The sequence below is a fragment of the Phodopus roborovskii genome, unplaced genomic scaffold (genome assembly GCF_943737965.1).
Source record: "Phodopus roborovskii unplaced genomic scaffold, PHOROB, whole genome shotgun sequence".
In the NCBI taxonomy this organism is placed as follows: domain Eukaryota; kingdom Metazoa; phylum Chordata; class Mammalia; order Rodentia; family Cricetidae; genus Phodopus; species Phodopus roborovskii.
This window is the reverse complement of record NW_026126516.1, coordinates 12,996,119-13,016,050: the sequence shown is the minus strand read 5'-3', so window position 1 is coordinate 13,016,050 and position 19,932 is coordinate 12,996,119. Positions and strand designations below refer to the sequence as shown.

At 53.2% G+C, this 19,932-nt stretch overlaps 1 gene segment (V, D, J or C); it reads left to right on the top strand.

Annotated features, from left to right (window-relative positions):
- The first annotated feature begins 3,774 nt into the window (after positions 1–3,774).
- On the top strand, positions 3,775–11,944 carry LOC127231034 (Ig epsilon chain C region-like). The segment is given in 7 exon segments: positions 3,775–3,901; positions 8,142–8,423; positions 8,610–8,930; positions 9,013–9,333; positions 9,416–9,742; positions 11,642–11,775; positions 11,861–11,944. Coding segments are annotated over 7 exon segments (1,596 nt in total).
- Positions 11,945–19,932: the final 7,988 nt, after the last annotated feature.

Genomic DNA, 19,932 nt, shown 5'->3' with positions numbered 1-19,932 from the left:
GGCCATCCATTTTCTTTTTCTTTCTTTCTTTCTTTCTTTCTTGTTTTTTTTAATTTATTTTTTATAACCAAGTCCATTTAAATGAAAACAAACATTTATATAGACAATATTTGGGAATTTGGGCGTCGTTCTTTCCAAACTACTTCCTGCTGGTAAGGGGTGCGCTGTCATGGGGGATTCGAAGAAGATTCAGAAATCCTGGCTGTAGTCTGCAAGGCTGCTTGGTCCAGCTGCTTTGAATGTAGGATCACCTGGTACTCTGTTTCAGGCGGTCTGGTGTGATCAAACCACATTAGTCTGGAAGGAATCCACAGCTTTTCATTTTCTGTGGAAACAAAAATAGAAATCCTTTTCCCCAGTAACTTCTCTTTCAACTTAAATTTTGGAGTCAGAGCATTTTTTTAATTTATTATTTTACATGTCGATCCCAGTTCCCTCTCCCTCCCTCCCTCCCTCCTTTTCTCCCTCCCTCCTTCCCTCCTTCCCTCTCTCCCTCCTTCCCTCCATTTTACCCTCTCTGCCCTCTCACATGCACTCTAACCACCCTCCCCTCCCATCCCCCACCCCAATTCCATATGTAGGGGAATGCCATCCAGTTGGGGTCATGTAGATCTGACAGGTCATGTGAAGTAGGGACTAGGGCTTCTCTCCTGTCTCTAGTTAAGGCAGTTATCCCTCCATGGGGGATATGTTAGCAAGGTCCTTTTGTGCACCAGGGATACATCCTGGCTCCACTGTCTGAGGTCCCTTAGACTGCTCAGTCCTTCTGGCTGAGACTCATATTCAGGGGGTAGGCCATCCATTTTCATTGACATCTGCTCCCCTTGTTCTGAAAACACATAAACTTCCAAAGGTAACATACACATCTACATTAACACAAATGTGGAACATCCGGTGTGCCTAAGTCAATTAAAGATGATTTTTTTTTTCTTTTTGGTTCTAAGCTTGAGTAGAAAAGGCATCTGTCAACTTTGTAAGTCCATTTGGGTTGTATAATCAAACTTTAGTATAAATCTCTATCCATGCCGAATGAAAGGATGGCATGTAACAGTAAGTCATGAGGACTCTGCAACCACAAGATTGATCACATTTTATTTTATCGCATCTCAGAGCTACCCATGTCAAAGGATCAGCTTACAAATCCTATAGTCGTTTTTTTTTTTTTTGCTTCCTTCCCATATCTGTAGCCAAGATACTCAGGAGTTCTCCCCCAGTGGAATCTGATCTCTATTAATCTGGATGAAATCCACAGTCTTTCCCTTCCTGTGGAAATAAAAACATAGATTGTCTCCAAAATCAATAACATTTTTACTTACATTCTGAAGTTAGAATATACGGTTTAGAATATACGGTTGGTTGGTTTAGCAGTTTTCATAATCCAGTGTCTGCCAGCAACTATCAAAGTCAACACAATACCATACAGGATCTAGGCGCCCCATGCATTTTCCATCTTTATGTGATTTTTTTCCTTTATATTACTTTACTTTTTCTTTAAAGACTTTATTATTTTTAAACTATTTTTCTATGACTGTCTATACCCTTTTTTCTTAAGCCTACACACATTGTAAAACACACTATAATCTGTTTAGTGGTTTTTGTTTTTGTTTTTGTTTTTTTTTTTTTTTTAATCTGAACCTGCTTTACTGTATGTCTGTAATCTTTTCTGTCTGCATGAGCAAAACCTTCAACTCACCAAGTGCTCAAGGTGCTATGGCGGCTCAAGCTTGCAGGCTGCAGCTCAAAGACAAGTCTCTCTACAGCCACTGGCAAGAGAGACACAAGACTAGGAAGCCACGTTTTTATGTGTTTGGAAGCTGTTTTTTAATCTCTCTCAGATCTTACGTGGATATGTGTGGCCAGATGTAGGTAGGGCCACTCCTGTGGTTTCAGCAGTCATGATTGCAGTATTCTTTGCAGCTCAAATGTGGTTTCCTCGAGGCTATGAAGTATTCAAAGCAGCTGTAATGCCTGGATGACAATCCTACTGGTCTCTAAAAGAAATGTAAGACTACTTAGTCGAGGAAACAGCCAAGCCTAAATACATCACAAGGTCAAATCAGCCTGGCCCCCCAACAGTCCATTTTACATAAAGAAAATGTGAACATTGCAGTATTCCCAGTAGAGACCCGCCATTACACATACACTCACATCCTTGGCATCACTTAGCAGATAGCCCTAAGGAGAGCTGGGCCCTCCTGCCTGCCTCACCTCCACCCAGCCGCCAAAGTATCACTGAGACACAGTTCCACAATTTACAGAGCCGCTGGGGAGTGGGGTAGCAGTCAAACCTTTCCCTGACTCCCAAGTTATGTTCACGCCTACAAACACATGCATGCACACACATACACACCGACGTGTGCGTCTTAGACACGGCCCATCCAGGGACAGATCTGTCCCAGTCGCTGGGATAAAGGAGCCACCCAGGGGAATGGCTAAAGGGGGGATGGATCACGGTGAAACCCTGGCCCAAGAGAGGAGATGGAGTGAAGCCTAGGGCAGGGCATGAGCATCAAATGCACCTTGCTGATGGGGAGGAAAAGGAAGTATCAGCCTGCGGACAGGAAGGGTGGGGCAAGGAGGATTCCTGGAGACCAGAAGGGGGTCACAGTGGCGTCTGCACCAGGAATGATCAGAGCTCCCAGTGGAGCCTATGACTTTAGACGCTACAGCTGCCTCCTCTCCTTCCAGTCACCCACTGACACCCAACACAGAACTCTGAGGTACCCGGAGCCAGCAGCCCAGCCCATCCTGGATGTCAGGCATGGAGGAAGCAGAGGTTCTTGGCCCTTGTGCTCCCAGAGAGGCGGAGCCTCTCCCACTGTTCTGGGCACACCACAGGCAGCTGCACCTGATCCAGCTGGAACTCAGGCCCCTCACTCCTACATTTTCCCCCAGAAGTGTGACTCCTTAGAAGGCTGAGGGCTGAACCCATAACCTCAGACAGACAGTGTATCTGAAAAAGACAAGGTCAGGCAAGGCCCCAATTCCCTCAGATATTACCCCTAGGCCCCTGAAGTTGCTAACTACATCTGACCACACTGACACACCAGCTCCCAGCCTGTCAAGCCCTGCCATTGTCAAGTGGCTCTCTGATATCTCCCAATTATAACTGAACACTCTCTTTGGAAGCTGGATGTCCCCTGATCCCTCGCACTGGCCTAAGAGAGAGGTCTGATCTCCTCCAAATCTCTGTGTGCCTCTCTCAAGAGTCAACACTCGCAAAGCTAACTGGTGGCTCCTATTGCTTGTCCATGTGCTTTCATGGACCTCCAGGAACCATGGGCCTGCAATGACACCAGAGTGTAGCGGGATGGCCAGAAGATGGCCTTGCGCTGCACAGGTCAGTGAAGCACCAGCTATAGCCAAATCAGGCATTGCTAGTCCCCCTAGGGAAGCTGCTGAGCAAAAGCCCAGATTTCTACTTTGTCTTTCCTCTCCTCCCCTGCCACAATGCAGACGTAGACCAGAAGCCTGGAAGAGACACTGACTGTTTCTACACGGTTCCATAAAACCCAGGCATAGCCCAGATGTGCCCTGGCCTTCTGGATTCCCTGCCAGAGTAGCAGGTAGGGGACCCCCAGCTGAAGGACAGTCACTTGTGAGCGAGTGCCAGGGAATGCCACTCTCCTCAGTGTGCAAGCTCCAGAGCTGAGGCGGGAACCAGGGTGCCACTGTCAAAGGTCACTGTCAGGTTGTTCCTCTTTGTGCCTCATTAATCACTCAAGAAGTGGGTAGCACTTCCCTTGAAGTGCTGCCAAATGACCAGAAAAGGCAATGGCGAGTGACCAGTGTCTTCTCGGGACAGTGTCGTTCCAAGGAGGCAAGCACGAAGATGAGAGCTGTGCAGAGGAACCCTGGGACCAGACAACGGAAAGGAGCATGCCTTGCCCAGAACGTGCAGGTGTGTCTCCTAGAAAGAGGCCTCACCTGAGACCCCAACTCTCCCTTAGTCAACTTCCCAAGAACAGAGTAAAAAGGGAACTTCCAGGGCTGCTAAAGTCGGGGGTTCCCACCCCACTTTTAGCCGAGGGCACTGAGGCAGAGCCTCCCCTAGGTACGACCATATGGGCATGAATATAATGATGGTTACCAAAGATTCGTCTGGCAGCCTGTACACGGACAGAGGTGGCTGCAGATGAGGACATCCTGGACAGCCAGAGGACCTCAGGTATTACAGCCCCGGGGACCCTCAGCAAAGGGGTTGCCTAAGTAGCAGGGACAAACAGGTTCCAGGGTCATGGATGGAGAAGGGGACGCCTGGACTTCCTTCCAACATAGACTGAGCCTCTCTTGGTTATTGAATGATTGAATGTCCTCTGGCTATGACTTTCCTGTACTACGCTCACAGATATTAGAGACTGCTTCAGCTGTCCACAAAGACGGGGGACCATGAATCTCAACCAGACAGGGCTGAACAAGACAAACTAAAGATGTCGAGAGCTCTCAAACCCCAGAAGAAACTGGGCATGAAACTGCCTGCAACCACCATACAAGAATGTCATTGAGAGGCAGCAAATGACAGCAAGCAATTGTCCGGTGATGACCTAACTACAAGAGGACAGAGTTCACAGTTGGACCAACCTAGGCAGAACTGGGCTGGGCTGGGTGGGGCTAAACTGATCTGGGCTGGGCTGGGCTGGGCTGGGCTGGGCTGGGCTGAACTAGTTCAGGTTGGACTGGCCTGGAGTAGGCTGAGCAAGTGTAAGCTAGAGTAGGCTTGGCTGATCTGAGTCAGACTAGGCTAGACTGGGTTGACTAGGCTAAGCGGGGCTGGGCTGGACTAGCTGGACTGGCTTGACCAGGCTGAGCTAAACTGAGTTGGACTGGTTGATCTGGGCTGGGCTAGACTGGGCTGTAGCTTTAGATGGGCTGGGCTCAGCTGGCCTAAGCAGGGCAAGGCTTGAGCTAAGCTGGCCTGGGCTAGGCTGGTCAGGGCTGGGCTGACCAGGGCTGGGCTAAGTGGGGTATATTCAGCTGATGTGGGTTAGTCTGGGCTGGACTAGACTGGACTAGGCTGGGCTGAACTGGGGTAGCCTGAACTGTGTGGGGTATACTCAGCTGAAATGGGCTAGTCTGGCTAGACTGGACTGGACTGGGCTAGGCTGAGCTGGACTGACCTGGGCTTGACTTGGTTGAGCTGAGATGGGATGGCCTAGCCATTTTGATTTGAGCTGGGCCGAGCAGGACAAAAACTAAGCTGGGCTTGGCTCAGTTAAATTAGGAGGGACATGGCTAGGCTAGGTTCAACTTGGACTGACCTGAGCTAGTTTGGGTGGACTAGGCTGAGCTGGGCTGCACTAAGCAGGGCTGGGCTGACCTGAGTGGCCTGGGCTATGCTAAACAAGATTATGCTAAGCTAACCTGGGCTGGACTGGGCTGGACTGGGCTGAGCAGAGCTGAGCCAAGCTGAGCTGAGTTGGCCTAGGTTGATTTGAACTGGGTTGAGCAGGGCTGATGTGGGCTAAACTAAGCTGAACTAGGCCAGACTGGGCTGGGCTGGGTTAAACTAGGTTAGGCTGGTCTCAGCTGGACTATACTGAGCTGAACTGGACTGGACTAGACCAGGATAACTTAGGTTGTGTGGACTGGGTTAAGCTGTGTTAGGTTTTGTTAATTTGGCCTTGGATGAGCTGAGCTGGGCTGAGCTAAGAAAGGCTGGATTGGAATGGCTAAGCTGGCCTGGGCTGAGCTAAGCTAAATTAAGTATGGCTGTCCTTGACTGAGCAGGACTGGACTGAACTGGACTGGGCTAAACTGGACTGGGCTGAATTTAGTTGGAATAGGCAGAGCTATCTTGGGTGGACTGGGCTGAGCAGGACTGATCTGAGCTAGGCTAAACTAGGCTGGGCTGGACTGGATTGTACTAGACTGAGCTCAGCTGGGCTGGGCTGAGCTCAACTGAAAAAGTCTGGGCTAGGCTGGGCTGGGCTGAGCTGAGCTGGATTGAGCTGGGCTGAGCTGGATTAAGCTGGGCTGAGCAGGGCTAAACTGGGCTGAGCTGGACTGAGCTGGGCTTAGTTGGATTGAGATGAGCTGAGCTGGATTGAGCTGGGCTGAGCTAGGTTGGGTAGACTAGCCTGAGGCAGACTGGGTTGACCTAGGCTGAGTTGTGCTGGGCTGGGTTGGGCTGAACTGGCCTGTGCTAGGTTAGTTTAGACTGGGTTGGGCTGAGCTAAACTAGCTTGTATGGGCTGAGTGAGGCTGAGTTGGGCTGTGCCAGGATAAGCTGGGCTAAACTAGGCTGAACTGGTATAGGATGAATTTAGCTGAGTTGAGCTGGGTTAGACTTCTGTAAAATGGCTGAGCTATGCTAGTCTGAGCTGAGCTATGTTGAGCTGAACATGGATGAGATAGAATGAGCCAAGCTAGACTGAGCTGGGATGATTTGGGATGAGCTGAACTGGGCTGGTCTGTGCTGATCTCTGCCAGGCTGGTTTGGGTTGGGTTGGGTTGGGTTTGGGTTTTTCCAGACAGGGTTTCTTTGTAGTTTTGGAGCCTGTCCTGGAACTCACTCTGTAGATCAAGCTGGCCTGAACTCACAGACATCCACCTGCCTCTGCCTCCCAAGTACTGGGGTTAAAGGTGTGAACCACCTTTAAGCTGGGTGGGCTTATTGATTTGAGAAGGGACAGGCTAAGATGGACTGGCCTGGGTTGTGGTAAACCAGGCTGAGCTGGGATTGGCAAGGCTAGCCTGAGCTGGCTAAGCTAAGTTGCTCTGGACTGGGACAAACTGCTGTGGGTCTGTTGGTCTGGTTGAACTTTCTGATGTTAAACTGAACTGGGTTTAAGATAGACTGTTCAAAATCATTTATGGGTGTCTTGATTGTCCTCTAAGAAGGTTGTCCTGTTGTAGTCAGATAGACTAACTAGGTAGATCCAAGCAGGTGTAACAGTATCCTGTGCTTTCTGGGGGCCAGGCACAGAGCCGAGCTTGGCCCCAGGCTCAGGGGAATAAGACAGGCATGTGTGCACATTAGAGAAATGTAGGCAGCCACTAAGGTGGTTTCTGAAACGGTTTTATTCTCTAGGTATGTGCTGTCTGGAATCCAAAGGGGTCACCTGGGAGGCAGAACACTATTTAAGTTGGGATATAGCAAAGGTACACTCATGTTCCTGAGAGACTGAGACCAACAGCCTAGGGAGCAAGAGTCTCACCTCTGTCCTCTGTGTGCCCCAAGACAGATTTAATGTGACTCACAGAGGAACTGGTGGTCCTGGGAAGGCCCTGAATCCTCAGGCCCCAAGACTGGGGACAGAAGGGACAATCTGGCAATTCATTGGATCTCTGGGGCCCCAAGCGCTATGGGTACCTGTTCCCTGGAGTTAAACCTAAGGGATATCCTATCCTGGTCCCTCTGTCAATATCACCTAGCCCACTTTGAAGCCACTCCATTTAATCCTGTGAACTGGGGGTTCCTCTCCCTCCTGCCAGTTCCCAAATAACCACTCTGAGGCTTAATGTTAATTACAAGCTGTTTGGCCGATGGGTCAGGAGTCTTCCTGGCTAACTCTACATATATCACCACATGCCCCATGGCTTATCGGTAATGCTCTGGCATCTTACTCCTCCAGCTGGCCTCTCTTAGACTCCACCTTCTTTTTTCCCTGTATCTTTGCTTGGATTTCCCACCCGGCTGTGTTCTGCCTGGGTATTGACCAAATCAGCTACTTTGCTAGCCAACGGTAATGAAGCATATACTCTCAGCATGCAGAGACATCCCACACCAACCATGCAACCCTAATGCCTTCCAGTCTGCCACCCAGATCTACTGCTTCGTGGATAGCCATATCCTAGGTGATGTCACTGTCACCTGGCTAAATTTCCACATAATTTCCCAAACAAGAAAGAAGGAACGCTTCCCACTTCTTCCAAAGCTCAAGTGCTGAGCCAGCTGAGGACAATGAGTGGGAAAACCCTGGCAGGGTGTAAAGAATGGTTGGGGGATATAGTGGGGGCAGGGGACTCCCTGGGTCTGAGCTTGGGCTTAAAGAATGAAGACAGGATCCAGAAGGGTTCTATCCCCCATACTGGAACAGGGTGCCCAGAGTCCTGCTTCTATCACAGCCACCCTAGTCAGACCCCCAGCCTGAAGCACTGCAGTGAGCTGAGTCTAGTCTAACCTAGATCCTTCCTTACAGCGGCTGTCCAGCCCCCTGTCATCTACGCCTTAAAGCCCTGTAATGCAGACACTGCCTCCTCCATGACCCTGGGCTGCCTGGTAAAGGACTACTTCCCTGACCCGGTGACTGTGACCTGGTATTCGAACACCCAGAACATGAGCACCGTGAATTTCCCGTCCCTGAGCTCCGAACTCATGGTCACCACCAGCCAAGTGACCACCTGGGGCAAGTCAGCCAAGAACTTCACTTGCCAGGTGGCACACGCCCCATCCAACTTCAGCAAGAGTAAGGTGATCAAAGGTAAGCAGGGCTGAGCTGGCTACAGTGACAGCAAGGGAGAAGGTGGCCGGGGCAGGAAGGACTTCTCGAGTCTGCCTGTGACAGGAGGGTGGGGAGGGAGTACCCAGCATGCTCCGGGAGCCTGGGCTGAGGCTTGAGGGAACACAAGGCTGGGGAGACATTCACAACTCACTGCCTCTGCCCTAGCGTCACTTGTCAATATCACCCAGCCCACCTTGAAGCTACTCCATTCATCCTGTGACCGCAATGCATTCCACTCCACCATCCACCTCTACTGCTTCATTCAAGGCCACATCCTGGATGACATCACTGTCACCTGGCTGAAGGATGGACAGGAGATGCCCAGTGCATCTCCCAGGGTTTCCCTAATCAAGAAGGAGGGCAAGCTAGCCTCTACCTACAGTGAACTCAACATCACCACGGAGCAATGGATGTCTGAGAGCATCTTCACCTGCAGGGTCAACTCCCAAGGCGAGGAGTATCAGGCCTCTGCCCAAAAGTGCTCAGGTGGGCCCTCACTTGCCTGATGCCCAGACCTCGGAGTTCTGAGGGAAAGGTAGGGTCTCACACAGCCCTTCCCGCCCCACAGAGTATGAACCACGTGGCGTAAGTGCCTACCTGATCCCACCCAGCCCGCTGGACCTGTATGTACACAAGTCTCCCAAGCTTACCTGCCTGGTGGTGGACCTGGAAAGCAAGGAAAACGTCACCGTGGAATGGACCCAAGAGCATAGGAAGCCGGCAGGCTCGGCATCACAGAGTTCCACCAGACACCACAATGCAACGACCAGTATTACCTCCACCCTGCCAGTGGATGCCAACGACTGGATCGAAGGCGAAAGCTATAGGTGCAGTGTGACCCTCCCTCACCTGCCCAAGTCCATTGTGCGCATCATCTCCAAGGCCCCGGGTAAGTACGGGAGACGGGCAGCTCGCAGCCCTCCTTCATGGTCAGAGAAGCTAAAGGCTGGCTAACTAATGTCTGTCCGCAGGCAAGCGCTCAGCCCCCGAGGTGTATGTGTTCCCACCACCAGAGAAGGAGAATGACGGCAAGCGCACACTCACCTGCCTGGTCCAGAACTTCTTCCCTGAGGACATCTCAGTGCAGTGGCTGCAGGATAAGACACTGATCCCAAACACCCAGTACAGAACCACAGCACCCCTGAAGCCCAGTGGCTCCCGTCATGGCTTCTTCGTCTTCAGCCGCCTAGAGGTCACAAAGGCTCAATGGGCACAGAATAAACATTTCACCTGCCGAGTGATCCATGAGGCACTGCAAGAACACAGGAAGCTTGAGAAAACAGTGTCCAAGATCCCTGGTAAATGATGCCCCCCTCCGCCTTTCCCAGGGCTCCGTATCGCTGTGCGGGGGAAGGTGGGTGGCAGACCTCTGCCCACTGCTGTAACAACCGGGAAGCCGCCCCAATAAACACTCAGTGTCTGCTTAGAGCCCTGGGTGCCTGTTCTTGGGGAGGGCGAGTTGTGGGCCAAAGTGTCTTGACACAGAGGAAGGGACATCGCAAGAGACGGGAGAGACTGACGCACAGCCCATCCATCTGGCTGTGTTGGGTGTTTGGCAAACAGGACATCACAGAGGTTCAGCACAGACTGCCCTGGTCCGTCCTGCCCTTTCACAGTGCGTCACGCACTGAAAGAGACCCACACAGACACCGAGGGGCTGAGCGTCTAAATGAACCAGCCTGGGAGGCCTCAGCACCCACCCTTCAGTCTTGCAAGTTTCTGTCCCCAGGTATAGAAATGGCCAAAGTCAGCATCTTGGAAGGCAGGACTCCACATGGACCTGCTCCTTCCCCTCTGTGCTCAGCAGCCATTGGGGCTGAGCCCACAGCCCTGACCACCCCCACTGCCCTGTGGTCATAGCAGGCCTGGATCAGGACCCAGTGTCCTCATCTCACTTCCCAGCCTCACTCCAACCCAAATTCATCTCAAGGACTGGGATAGGCTGCCAGCCTCACACAGTCAGGAGCACTCATCTACGCCATGTTTGCGTGCGCGCACGCACACACACACACACACACACACACACACACACACACACAGCACACGGTTGCAGGTACCTGACAGAGCAACATGCCTCACCCACGCTCACAGGTGACCCATGCTGGGCTTCCCACTACTGTCTGCTAGCTCAGGTCATTCCCAAGCCTTTCCTTTTATAGACTTGAGCCCCTGAGGCCAGGCTTACGCCCTGCTACAGAGCCCAGTGTCTTCCACGTGGCCTCCTTCTGTGACCTCAGCCTCCCGGCCACTCTTCTCTATCTGCTATAACCCTAAGACAGGATGATGCACATGCATGAACACACACACACACACCCCGCATGTAGGCTTCTTCATGATCATGCTCTCTGGTTTAGCAATAGTCCAAAACAAGCTATGCATCCATCCCAGGCCCAGAAGAATAAGGAGTCAAGAGCCAGGACATACCCACACCCACCCCAGGTCTAACCACCAGCACATATGGCTCACACACCTGAGACCAGAGGCTCCCCTCACACACACAGCCACGCACACAAAGGAGCCCATATACACCTACCATACCCAGAGATGAGTGTCAGCCTTTGTGTCTGAGAGACCTAAGAGGCCCACCAATGGCAGAGTTAGCCAGCACCTCGAGGCTGCTTCCAAACCAATCCTTACACTTCAGCCAATGCCAGCCCATGAGAGACAGAGAAAGGTGAATGCCTGAGCTGTGGGAGACCACAGACAGGAAGATGGGCTGTTTGGTAATAACAGTAACCCAGATTACAGGGGGACTGGGGCAAGAGTAGAGCCCCTACAAGGCCAGAAGGCCCTCTCTAGAGTGCCGCAGGCCCGGCTCAGAGCCCATGTGTCCTGATCTGCCCCTCAGAGACCACAGCCAAGATCCCTGGAACCAGAGCCTGCATGCGGGTCCTGCCAATGGGCCTGTGAGCTCAGAGCCCTTCCTGGAGGCCCCTGGGCACTCTCTGAAGGACAAGCCTGCAGGCTGGAGAGAGGCGGAAAGCTATGCTGAGGTGGGGGACATCAGGCCACTTGGACACTGGAGTAGGGAGATGGAATGAGTAGGGGGGGGGGTGGAGAGGACAGCTGGCTTCCAGGGTTAGCTAGAGACTCTGGGCAGTCCTAGAGCAGGTGGGATGGGGACCTCTGCCATTCCGGCTCTTCCCTCCCCACTGTCACCTGGAGTCTGGGGAAGCTGACTGGCTGGTCCCTCCCAGAGCTAGACCTCCAGGACCTATGTGCAGAAGAGCCCGAGAGCGAGGAGCTGGAGGAGTTGTGGACCAGCACCTGCATCTTCATCGCCCTGTTCCTGCTCAGTGTGAGCTATGGGGCCGCTGTCACCCTCCTCAAGGTGGGGTCCTGTACCTCAAGGTGGGTGGGGCCAGGCAGGGCGAGGCCAAGCTGCAGAGCCATCCTCATATACACCTCTTCTCCAGGTGAAGTGGGTCTTCTCCACACGGATGCAGGATACGCCCCAGACCCTCCACGACTATGCCAACATCCTCCTCGCCAGGGCATAGGCACGGGACCGGCTTCCATGCAGGCCTGCAGCCATGTGTGTCTCAGGCTCCTGCTCTGCTCTGGGTGGTAGGAGGGGGCAGAAACCCCCAAAAGGACCGGATTTTGGAACCAACAACCCATAGATCAGCATCCAGAAAGTTTCCGATCAAAGCACCACTGTGGACTGCCCTACCCATAGACACTTTGAGACAAGCTTTGGAAGAGCACGTGTCCCTCACCAATTTGACCTGAGTTTTAGGGTAGATGCTGAACACCTGGGCTCACCCCAGACCAATGGGTTAGGCAGAGAGTCCTACTGTAAGAAATGGATTCTCCCCAAGCAGCAGCAGAGCCTAGCCCTGACTCCAAGCCTCAACCAACAGCCCTACTCTGTCTCTGAGCTCCTTAGTAAAGTTCTTCCCCATAACTCCTGAGAGCACTTTGAGGAGGTGTTTAAGGCCACCATTGGGGTGATGGGTACCAAGGACATGGGCAAGGACCAAAGGGTGAGCAGCATGGGAAGCAAGCAACCATCTCTGCGGGGTCCTCTTCAATACCCAGGGTTTCTGGCCTAGCCTCCACCCAGTCCACCACTCCTGCTGGCCTCCAGCCCAGACTCACTTCCCACTTCTTAAGCTGAAGTGAAGGGCAAAGCCTGAGGGGCTAATGGTGGGATCAGAGCTGGAGCCTCTGGGAACACGGGTGCAGCTCACTGTCCAAGACCACACTCTATCCACCCACTAAGTGCAGGCAGACAGGCTAGTCCCTGACCCTGGAAGGGCTGAGTGAGGACACACAGGCGTGAAAGCCATCCAAACCTAGTATTACCATCCTTGGGACACGAACGCACATTACAAAAGACAGGATTCTCTCATATGCAATGATGGCTCAGGAACCAATATAAAGAAAGACGTCTTTGTGGGAGGAAAAGTCAGTGGTCAATGACTTACAGAAAATGCTTCAGTTTTGAGAACATTTCTAGTAAGAAGGATGCTAGGGTGGGTGTGGCCCTGCTGGGCCCTGGTTGAAGGCATGAGAACTATTAAGGACATTTTGAGGGCCATTTTGAGCTCTTATAATCGTTAAGTGGTGATGGTCTCACAAGGAGTTCCACGTCAGGGTTTTAAGTTCAGCACCATGGGACTTTGGGGAAACTAAGATGGAGATAAGCCTGCCAGGACCAGACCACAGCCCCCAGGTGTCTGAGCCCTCTCCTCTACTGTGCATTCGGGCTTCTACTGGCCTCAGGGCTCCCACAGAAGGCGTGGGTGGTGAAGGCACAAAGGAACACTCCTGCTGGATGCAGAAGACCCAGGACTGGAGGGATAACTGGTCTGAATGGAGGGGAGGTACTGCTCGGGATGTGCCCTGAGCCCCAGCCCTGGCCAGCTCACACTAACATGTGCATTCATGCTAAGGAACACACAGTCCCTCACTTTCAAATGTATGGCAGACACAGTCACACAGATTGCACAGACCCACTCAAATGCATCCAGAGTCAGGTGCCAGGCACATGCGAGTGTACACACACACACACACACACACACACACACACACACACACACACATCACTCTAAAACACACATCTGCTCTATCTCATAATCAAACACACTCTGTCTTTTGAAGACAAGACCTGGTCCACACCCTCCTCCTGCCAGAGTCTCCTAAGCCCTACTCACTTCTAAGCTGAGGCCTACACATCCCTCTTTCCCAACCAGTTCCTAGAGTGGCATCCTTAAAGGCACGGCTCAGTGACTTCTAGTGGCCATCCCTCCAAGCCATGAGACCTCACAGACAGCAAAGTCTCTGCTCACGGGGCACAATGTGGCAGCAAATCCCACCTGGAAGGAAGGACAGTGCACAGGGAGCTGGACTCAGCCCAGACAGCCAGGCTGGTGACCCTGCCTCTGCATACCACGAGTGACCTCCTAGGACCAAGAGGCCACTTTGTCCTCTCTATTCCCTTATCGGTCCACTTGGGAAGTCCCCAAAAGACACAATCCCATCATGGAACCCGTAAGTGTGGTCTTTGGAGAATGGCTCTTCACACTGTGACCAAAGTAACTATCTCAAGATAAGGTCATCAAGGACTAGCCTAGTGGACTCTAACCCAGTGACAAGAGTCGTAAGAGACAGAGGCAGGACCTGGGGAGAATCGGTGCCCGCGTCCTCCAAAACCAAAAGGTGAAAACTGAGAGACGGTAAACAAAGCAGAAGCACTGTGTCCAGCCCTGACCAGGACCATGTGGGAGGCTCCCAAGCTGCCACCACAGTCCACATGCTGCCACTGTAACCCCACACAGAAAGCAACTCTGTGGGACGTCAGCTTAACTGCTGGCCCCGCCTCATAGCCACGGATGGATGCTATAGCTGAATCCCATGTCCCCACATACATGTTTCTTGCCCTTGATGACATGCTGTAGCCAGCTACACTGTGTTAGCATGGTGTCCTGGGAGAATGCCTTGTGACCTGGGCTAGCAAACCCTAAGACCAAAAAAAAAAGGTATGTGGGTCATGAGAATAGCCTCATAGCCTCTGTGGACTAGGAAGCCGCCTTTACCACACTGACCACTCCAGCCCCATGCGTCTCGCTTCCAACCTTGAACCAAGAGATAAACCTCTACTGACTAAGCCTGTGGTATTCTGTAAGAGCAACAGAAATGACTGAGATGGGCAGCCACAATGTCCCCCATTGCTGATGGCTCCAAGCCATGCCTAGACTGATGACAGAACCGACAGAATCTCTTTGAGACAGGCCAGTGTGTCCTGCCAGATCTCTGGAACCATGCTTCCCCACCTCTCCGTCTTCCAAACTGCCTCGACTGGCCTCACGGTAAAGGGGGCTTCCATTTGCTCCACGCTTTCCAAGTCTGATGCAGCAGCCCTGCCCCGTGAAATATCTATCCAAGACCCCAGAAAAAAACGAACTTCCCCAACTCAGCACCCAGCACCGCCTGATGATTTACAACCTCCCATTCCAGACAGGGCCGTTATCCCTGGACGGAGACTATCTGGTGTATGTGTGAGGCTCCAAGGTCGTTAGGATACAAACAGGGCACAATGGCAGAGGCAGCCTACAAAGGGAGGGAACGGTAGGACTAAGTGAAGGATGGAGTCTACCCTGACAATCTCTGAGGGGCCTGTAGGGCAAAGGCCCATCCTGGGAAAGATGTGATAGGAGGCTGTCTCGGGCCCACGAGGGTTATGAATGAAGGGGGCACTGAACTGTGGCCTCTGGGCCCCCACACTGGCCCTCAGCCTGGGCCATCTACTCTCAAGGAACCAGCCATGGGGGAAGCCAGAGCTCATGATGAATGAGCCATTCCAGACACTTATCCCATGCTGGCGTCAACCCTGTGACCTCGAAGGTCTTCTCAGAAGCCTCCTCGCCTTAGGGAGCCCCCTGGAGTAGCCTTGTTCCTCTGGCTCCCTGACATGTTCTCTTGCTCTCCAACTCCGCCTGGGGTATCTGGGTGTTTATTTCACTCCCTTTCCTGTACCTCAGGCCCCAGCCTACCCCTATGGCCACATATGTGGAATCCTGGCCCCACCAAGGCCCATGTGGTCAGACACACCTGTCTCCACCACAGCCAGACCACAGGCCAGACATGACGTGGAGGCAAGCGGCCACAAAGTGGAGGTAGAACAGGAAGTGGCTGAGGGACCCCATCTAGGGGCCAGACTCACAGTCATGCAGCCCCCTCAGCCCCTAGCCTGGCCCATCCACAGGCAACCACACCGAGCAGCAGGGGATGCTGAGGACATAGCTTCCAGCCAAGGCCTTGCCCAGTCCCAAGCTTTCTCCCATAAGGCACATGGCCTATAGCCAAGAGGATGGATGGACCTTCAGTGTGAGAGAGACCACTGGGCCAAGGGAGGCCTGGCGGTTCCCTGTGGAGGGCACTCAACAACCTTGAGCAGGTGGGTCTCGGGATGGTCTGGACTCCTCTGGTCGTTGGGGCACTGAGGGGTCTCAACCAGGCCAGGCCTGGGAACACTTGGAGGAGGAGATCCAAAGAGAGAGAGAGTCGGGAAAATACAGGGCGTGAACACAGGTACAAGGGCTAAAGTGCAGAAAAGAGGAAACTTGATGAAACCCAACTTCCTGGAAAGCAACAGCAAGAGATTAGAGGCTAGACAGGCAGGATCAGCAGACAGCAGCAAGGGGTTAGGGTGACTCAAGTGTCTGTGGCCAAGCTGAGCTGAGCGAGGCTTAGCTGAGATGAATTAGGCTGATCTAGGCTGAGCTGGAACAAGTTAAGCCAAGTTGGGCTGACTGGACTAGTCTATAATGGGCTAAACTGGGCTGGGCTGGTCTGAACTGGACTGAGCTAGACTGGGCTAAGCTGGGCAGAGTTAGGTCAGACTCAGATGGACTAGACTGGTCTGAATTGGGCTGAGCTAAGCTATCTTGGGTTGGGATGCACTGAGCTAGGCTGAGCTGGGCTGGGCTGGGCTAAATCAAGTTGAGCTACACTAAACTGGATTGGGCTGGGCTAAACTGGACTGCACAAGGCTGAGCTTGGCTGGCATAAACTTGGCTGGATTAGATTAAGATGGGATGAGCTATGTTGGCTTGGCCTAAATTGGACTGGGATAGGCTGAGCAAATCTGAGATGGGCTATTCTGGGCTGAAATTGGATAGAGCACACTTAGCTGGGGTACCTAAGCTAGGCTAGAATGGACTGAGCTGGGCTTTGAGAGGTCTAAACTGGATTGAGCTTATCTAGGCTGGCCTAGGCTAGGCTGCATTGAGTTGACCTAGGTTAGATTGGGCTGGTTGAACTGGCCCTAGCTGGGCTGAATGGATTGAAATTGGCATAGGTTGGGATGGGCTTACTGAAATGGACTGGGCTAAAATAGACTGGAATGGGATTAACTAAAATAGACTGAGCTGGGCTAAGGTAGGATGGGATGGGGTGGGGTGGGGTGGGGTGGGATGGGATGGGGTAGGGTGGGGATGGGATGGGGTGGGATGGGGTGGGAAGGGATCCGGTGAGCTAGGCTGAAATAAACTAGATGGCTGGACTAGTCTAAGCTATGCTGAGCTGAGCTGGACTGGGCTGGCATGAGTTGTACTGAACTGGGGTAATAAATTAGACTGGGATAGCCAAACCAGGTTGGCCTAGGGAGTTGATCTGCGAAGACTGAGCTGGGCTAATCTAAGCAGAGCTGAGCTGAGCTGGGCTGAGCTAGGCTGGGGTGAGCTGGGCTGGGGTGAGCTGAGCTGGGCTGGGTGAGCTGGGCTGGGGTGAGCTGGGTGAGCTGGGCTGGGGTGAGCTGTGCTGGGGTGAGCTGGGCTGGGATGAGCTGGGCTGGGGTGAGCTGGGCTGGGGTGAGCTGGGCTGGGGTGAGCTGGGCTGGGGTGAGCTGAGCTGGGGTGAGCTGGGTAAGCTGGGGGAGCTGGGCTCGGGGGAGCTGGGCTGGGGTGAGCTGGGCTGGGGTGAGCTGAGCTGGGGTAAGCTGGGTAAGCTGGGGGAGCTGGGCTCGGGGGAGCTGGATGAGCTGGGCTCGGGTGAGCTGGGTAAGCTGGGTGAGCTAAACTGGGTGAGTTGAGCTGGGCTGAGCTGAGCTGGACTGAGCTGGGTGAGCTGGGCTGGGGTGAGCTGGGTGAGCTGAGCTGGGCTGGGGTGAGCTGGGTGAGCTGGGCTGGGGTGAGCTGGGCTGGGGTGAGCTGGGTGAGCTGAGCTGGGCTGGGGTGAGCTGGGTGAGCTGGGCTGGGGTGAGCTGGGCTGGGGTGAGCTGGGCTGGGGTGAGCTGGGCTGGGGTGAGCTGGGTGAGCTGAGCTGGGCTGAGCTGAGCTGGGCTGGGTGAACTGAGCTGAGTGAGCTGGGCTGGGTGAGCTGGGTTGGGGTGAGCTGGGCTGAGCTGAGCTGGGCTGGGTGAGCTGAGCTGGGATGAACTGGACTGGGCTGGGCTGGGCTGAGCTGGGATGGGGTGGGGTAGGGTGGGGTGGGGTGAGCTGAGTTGGGTGAGAGGGGCTGGGGTGAGCTGGGCTGAGCAGGACTAAGGTGGGCTGGGCTGACCTGGGAGGACCTGGGCTGGGCTGGGGTGGGCTGGAATGAGGTGGGATAAGCTAGACTGAAATGTGCTGATCAGAGCTGGACGAATCTAGACTGGGCTGAACTGGGCTATGCTGGAATGAGCCTGGCTGCACCAGAATGAACTAAGCTGGGATGAACCAGGTTGGACTGGATGAGGAAGGCTGGAATGGTCCAGCTGAGTAGAGTAGGGTGGGCTGAGCTGTAAAGAGCTGGGTTGAGCTGAGCTGAGCTGAGCTGGGCTGGGGTGCCCTTGGGCTAGGCTGGAATGGATTGAGATCACTTAGGCTAGGCGGAGCTCACTGAGCTAGACTAGAATGGGCTAGCTGAGCCGGTCTGGGCCAGCATAAACTGAGCTTGGCTAAACTAGTTGGGCTGGCTAGGCTGGGTGTAGCTAAACTAATCTATACCGGGCTGGGCTGAACAAGGCTGAATATACCTAGGCTGGGCTGACCTAGACAAGGGTGCACTGAGCTAAGTTACACTGGGTTGTCTCAGCTGGGCTGAGCTAGGTTAGGTGTGCTGTCTGAGCTGGCCTAAGATGGACTAAGTTGAGATGAGCTGAACTAGGCCACAATGGACTTGCTGATTGGGCTGGGCTGGGCTGAGCTGGGTTGAGCTGGGCTTGGTTGAGATAAACTGAGCTGCATTGAACTGGGCTGGGCTGAGCTAGGTTGAGATGGGCTGAGTTTGGTATAGATTGGATGATTTTGCTGGGCTAGGCTGGGCTGGGCTAAACTGAGCTGAGCCAGGATGGGATGGAATAGGCCGAGCTGGGCTGAGCTGACTTAGTCTTGTTGGGTTAATCTTGTTAAGCTGGGTTTATCTGGGTTCAGCTGTCCTTGCTAAGGTGAGCTAGTCTAGATTATCTATCTGTGCTTGTCAGAAAGGGCAGAACTAGGATGGGATCAGGATAAACTGTGCTTGGCTGGTTAAGATGAGCTAATATAAGTTAGGCTGGCTGGGCTGGGCTGGGCTGGGCTGGGTTGGGTTGGGTTGGGTTGGGTAGAGCTGGGCTAGGCTTGGCTATGAACTGGGCTGAGATAAGGTTCTACTCCAAGCTTTGCTGGGTTGTTCAGCTCAGTGCTGAGGTAACTGGAAAACTTTGTACTAAATGTAGACCAACCTTTGTTTCATGAGTGGAGCTTGCTCTGTTTGTTTTATGGCAACTCAGTATCCATTTCTCATGCCCTCTTCCTCTCCTCCTATTGCCTGGTGAAAATTCAAGCGTACCTGTAGGTAGCGCCTACACAGCCGAGGCAATGCTCAGATTTAAGTGTCTGATCTTGAAGGTCTACTGCTCGTTAGGTAGGGTGGTAGAGTGGTGAGTGATGGGTCTGAAGCCCTGACAAGGGAAATAAGTGTAAGGTGGAAACACAAGCAAAATGGCCTTCTCCTCCCCAATGAACCTTCAAGCCAGCTCTTCCCTGACCACTCCTACCCTGTGGGGCTGAGCTGCAATCTCCAGTTATCCATCCCTGCTCAGGCCCACTCGCTGTGATCCTCCAAACCCTGGGGTTGAGAACATGGCTGTGCCCACTGGCCAGACAGGAGTGAGGCTCAGAAATCCAGAGCACCGGATTGCTCAGTAGCACAGTCACGTTTATAAAGACACTCGTAGTATGTACAAACTCCTGCTCAAGGCATTTGGCCTGGTCCTTGCAAAAGACAACCTGAAGGTTATGTTCAAAGTCTCTGAAGCCAGATCAGTTCCAGCTGCAGGCACATGCCACAGCGGCTGTGTGATACTGGGCTGGGTTCTCCAGCGTAGAGAAGAGAGAGGCATGGCCCTTCCCCCAGAAACTGTCTCAAGACGGACAGTATGAAGACTGCTGTCTCACTCATGTTCTGTGTTCCAGAGCCCCAGAGAAGTCCCACCATCTACCCACTGAGCCTTCCATCATCTCTGTCAACGGACCCAGTGGTAGTGGGCTGTCTGATAAAGGATTACTTCCCATCTGGAACT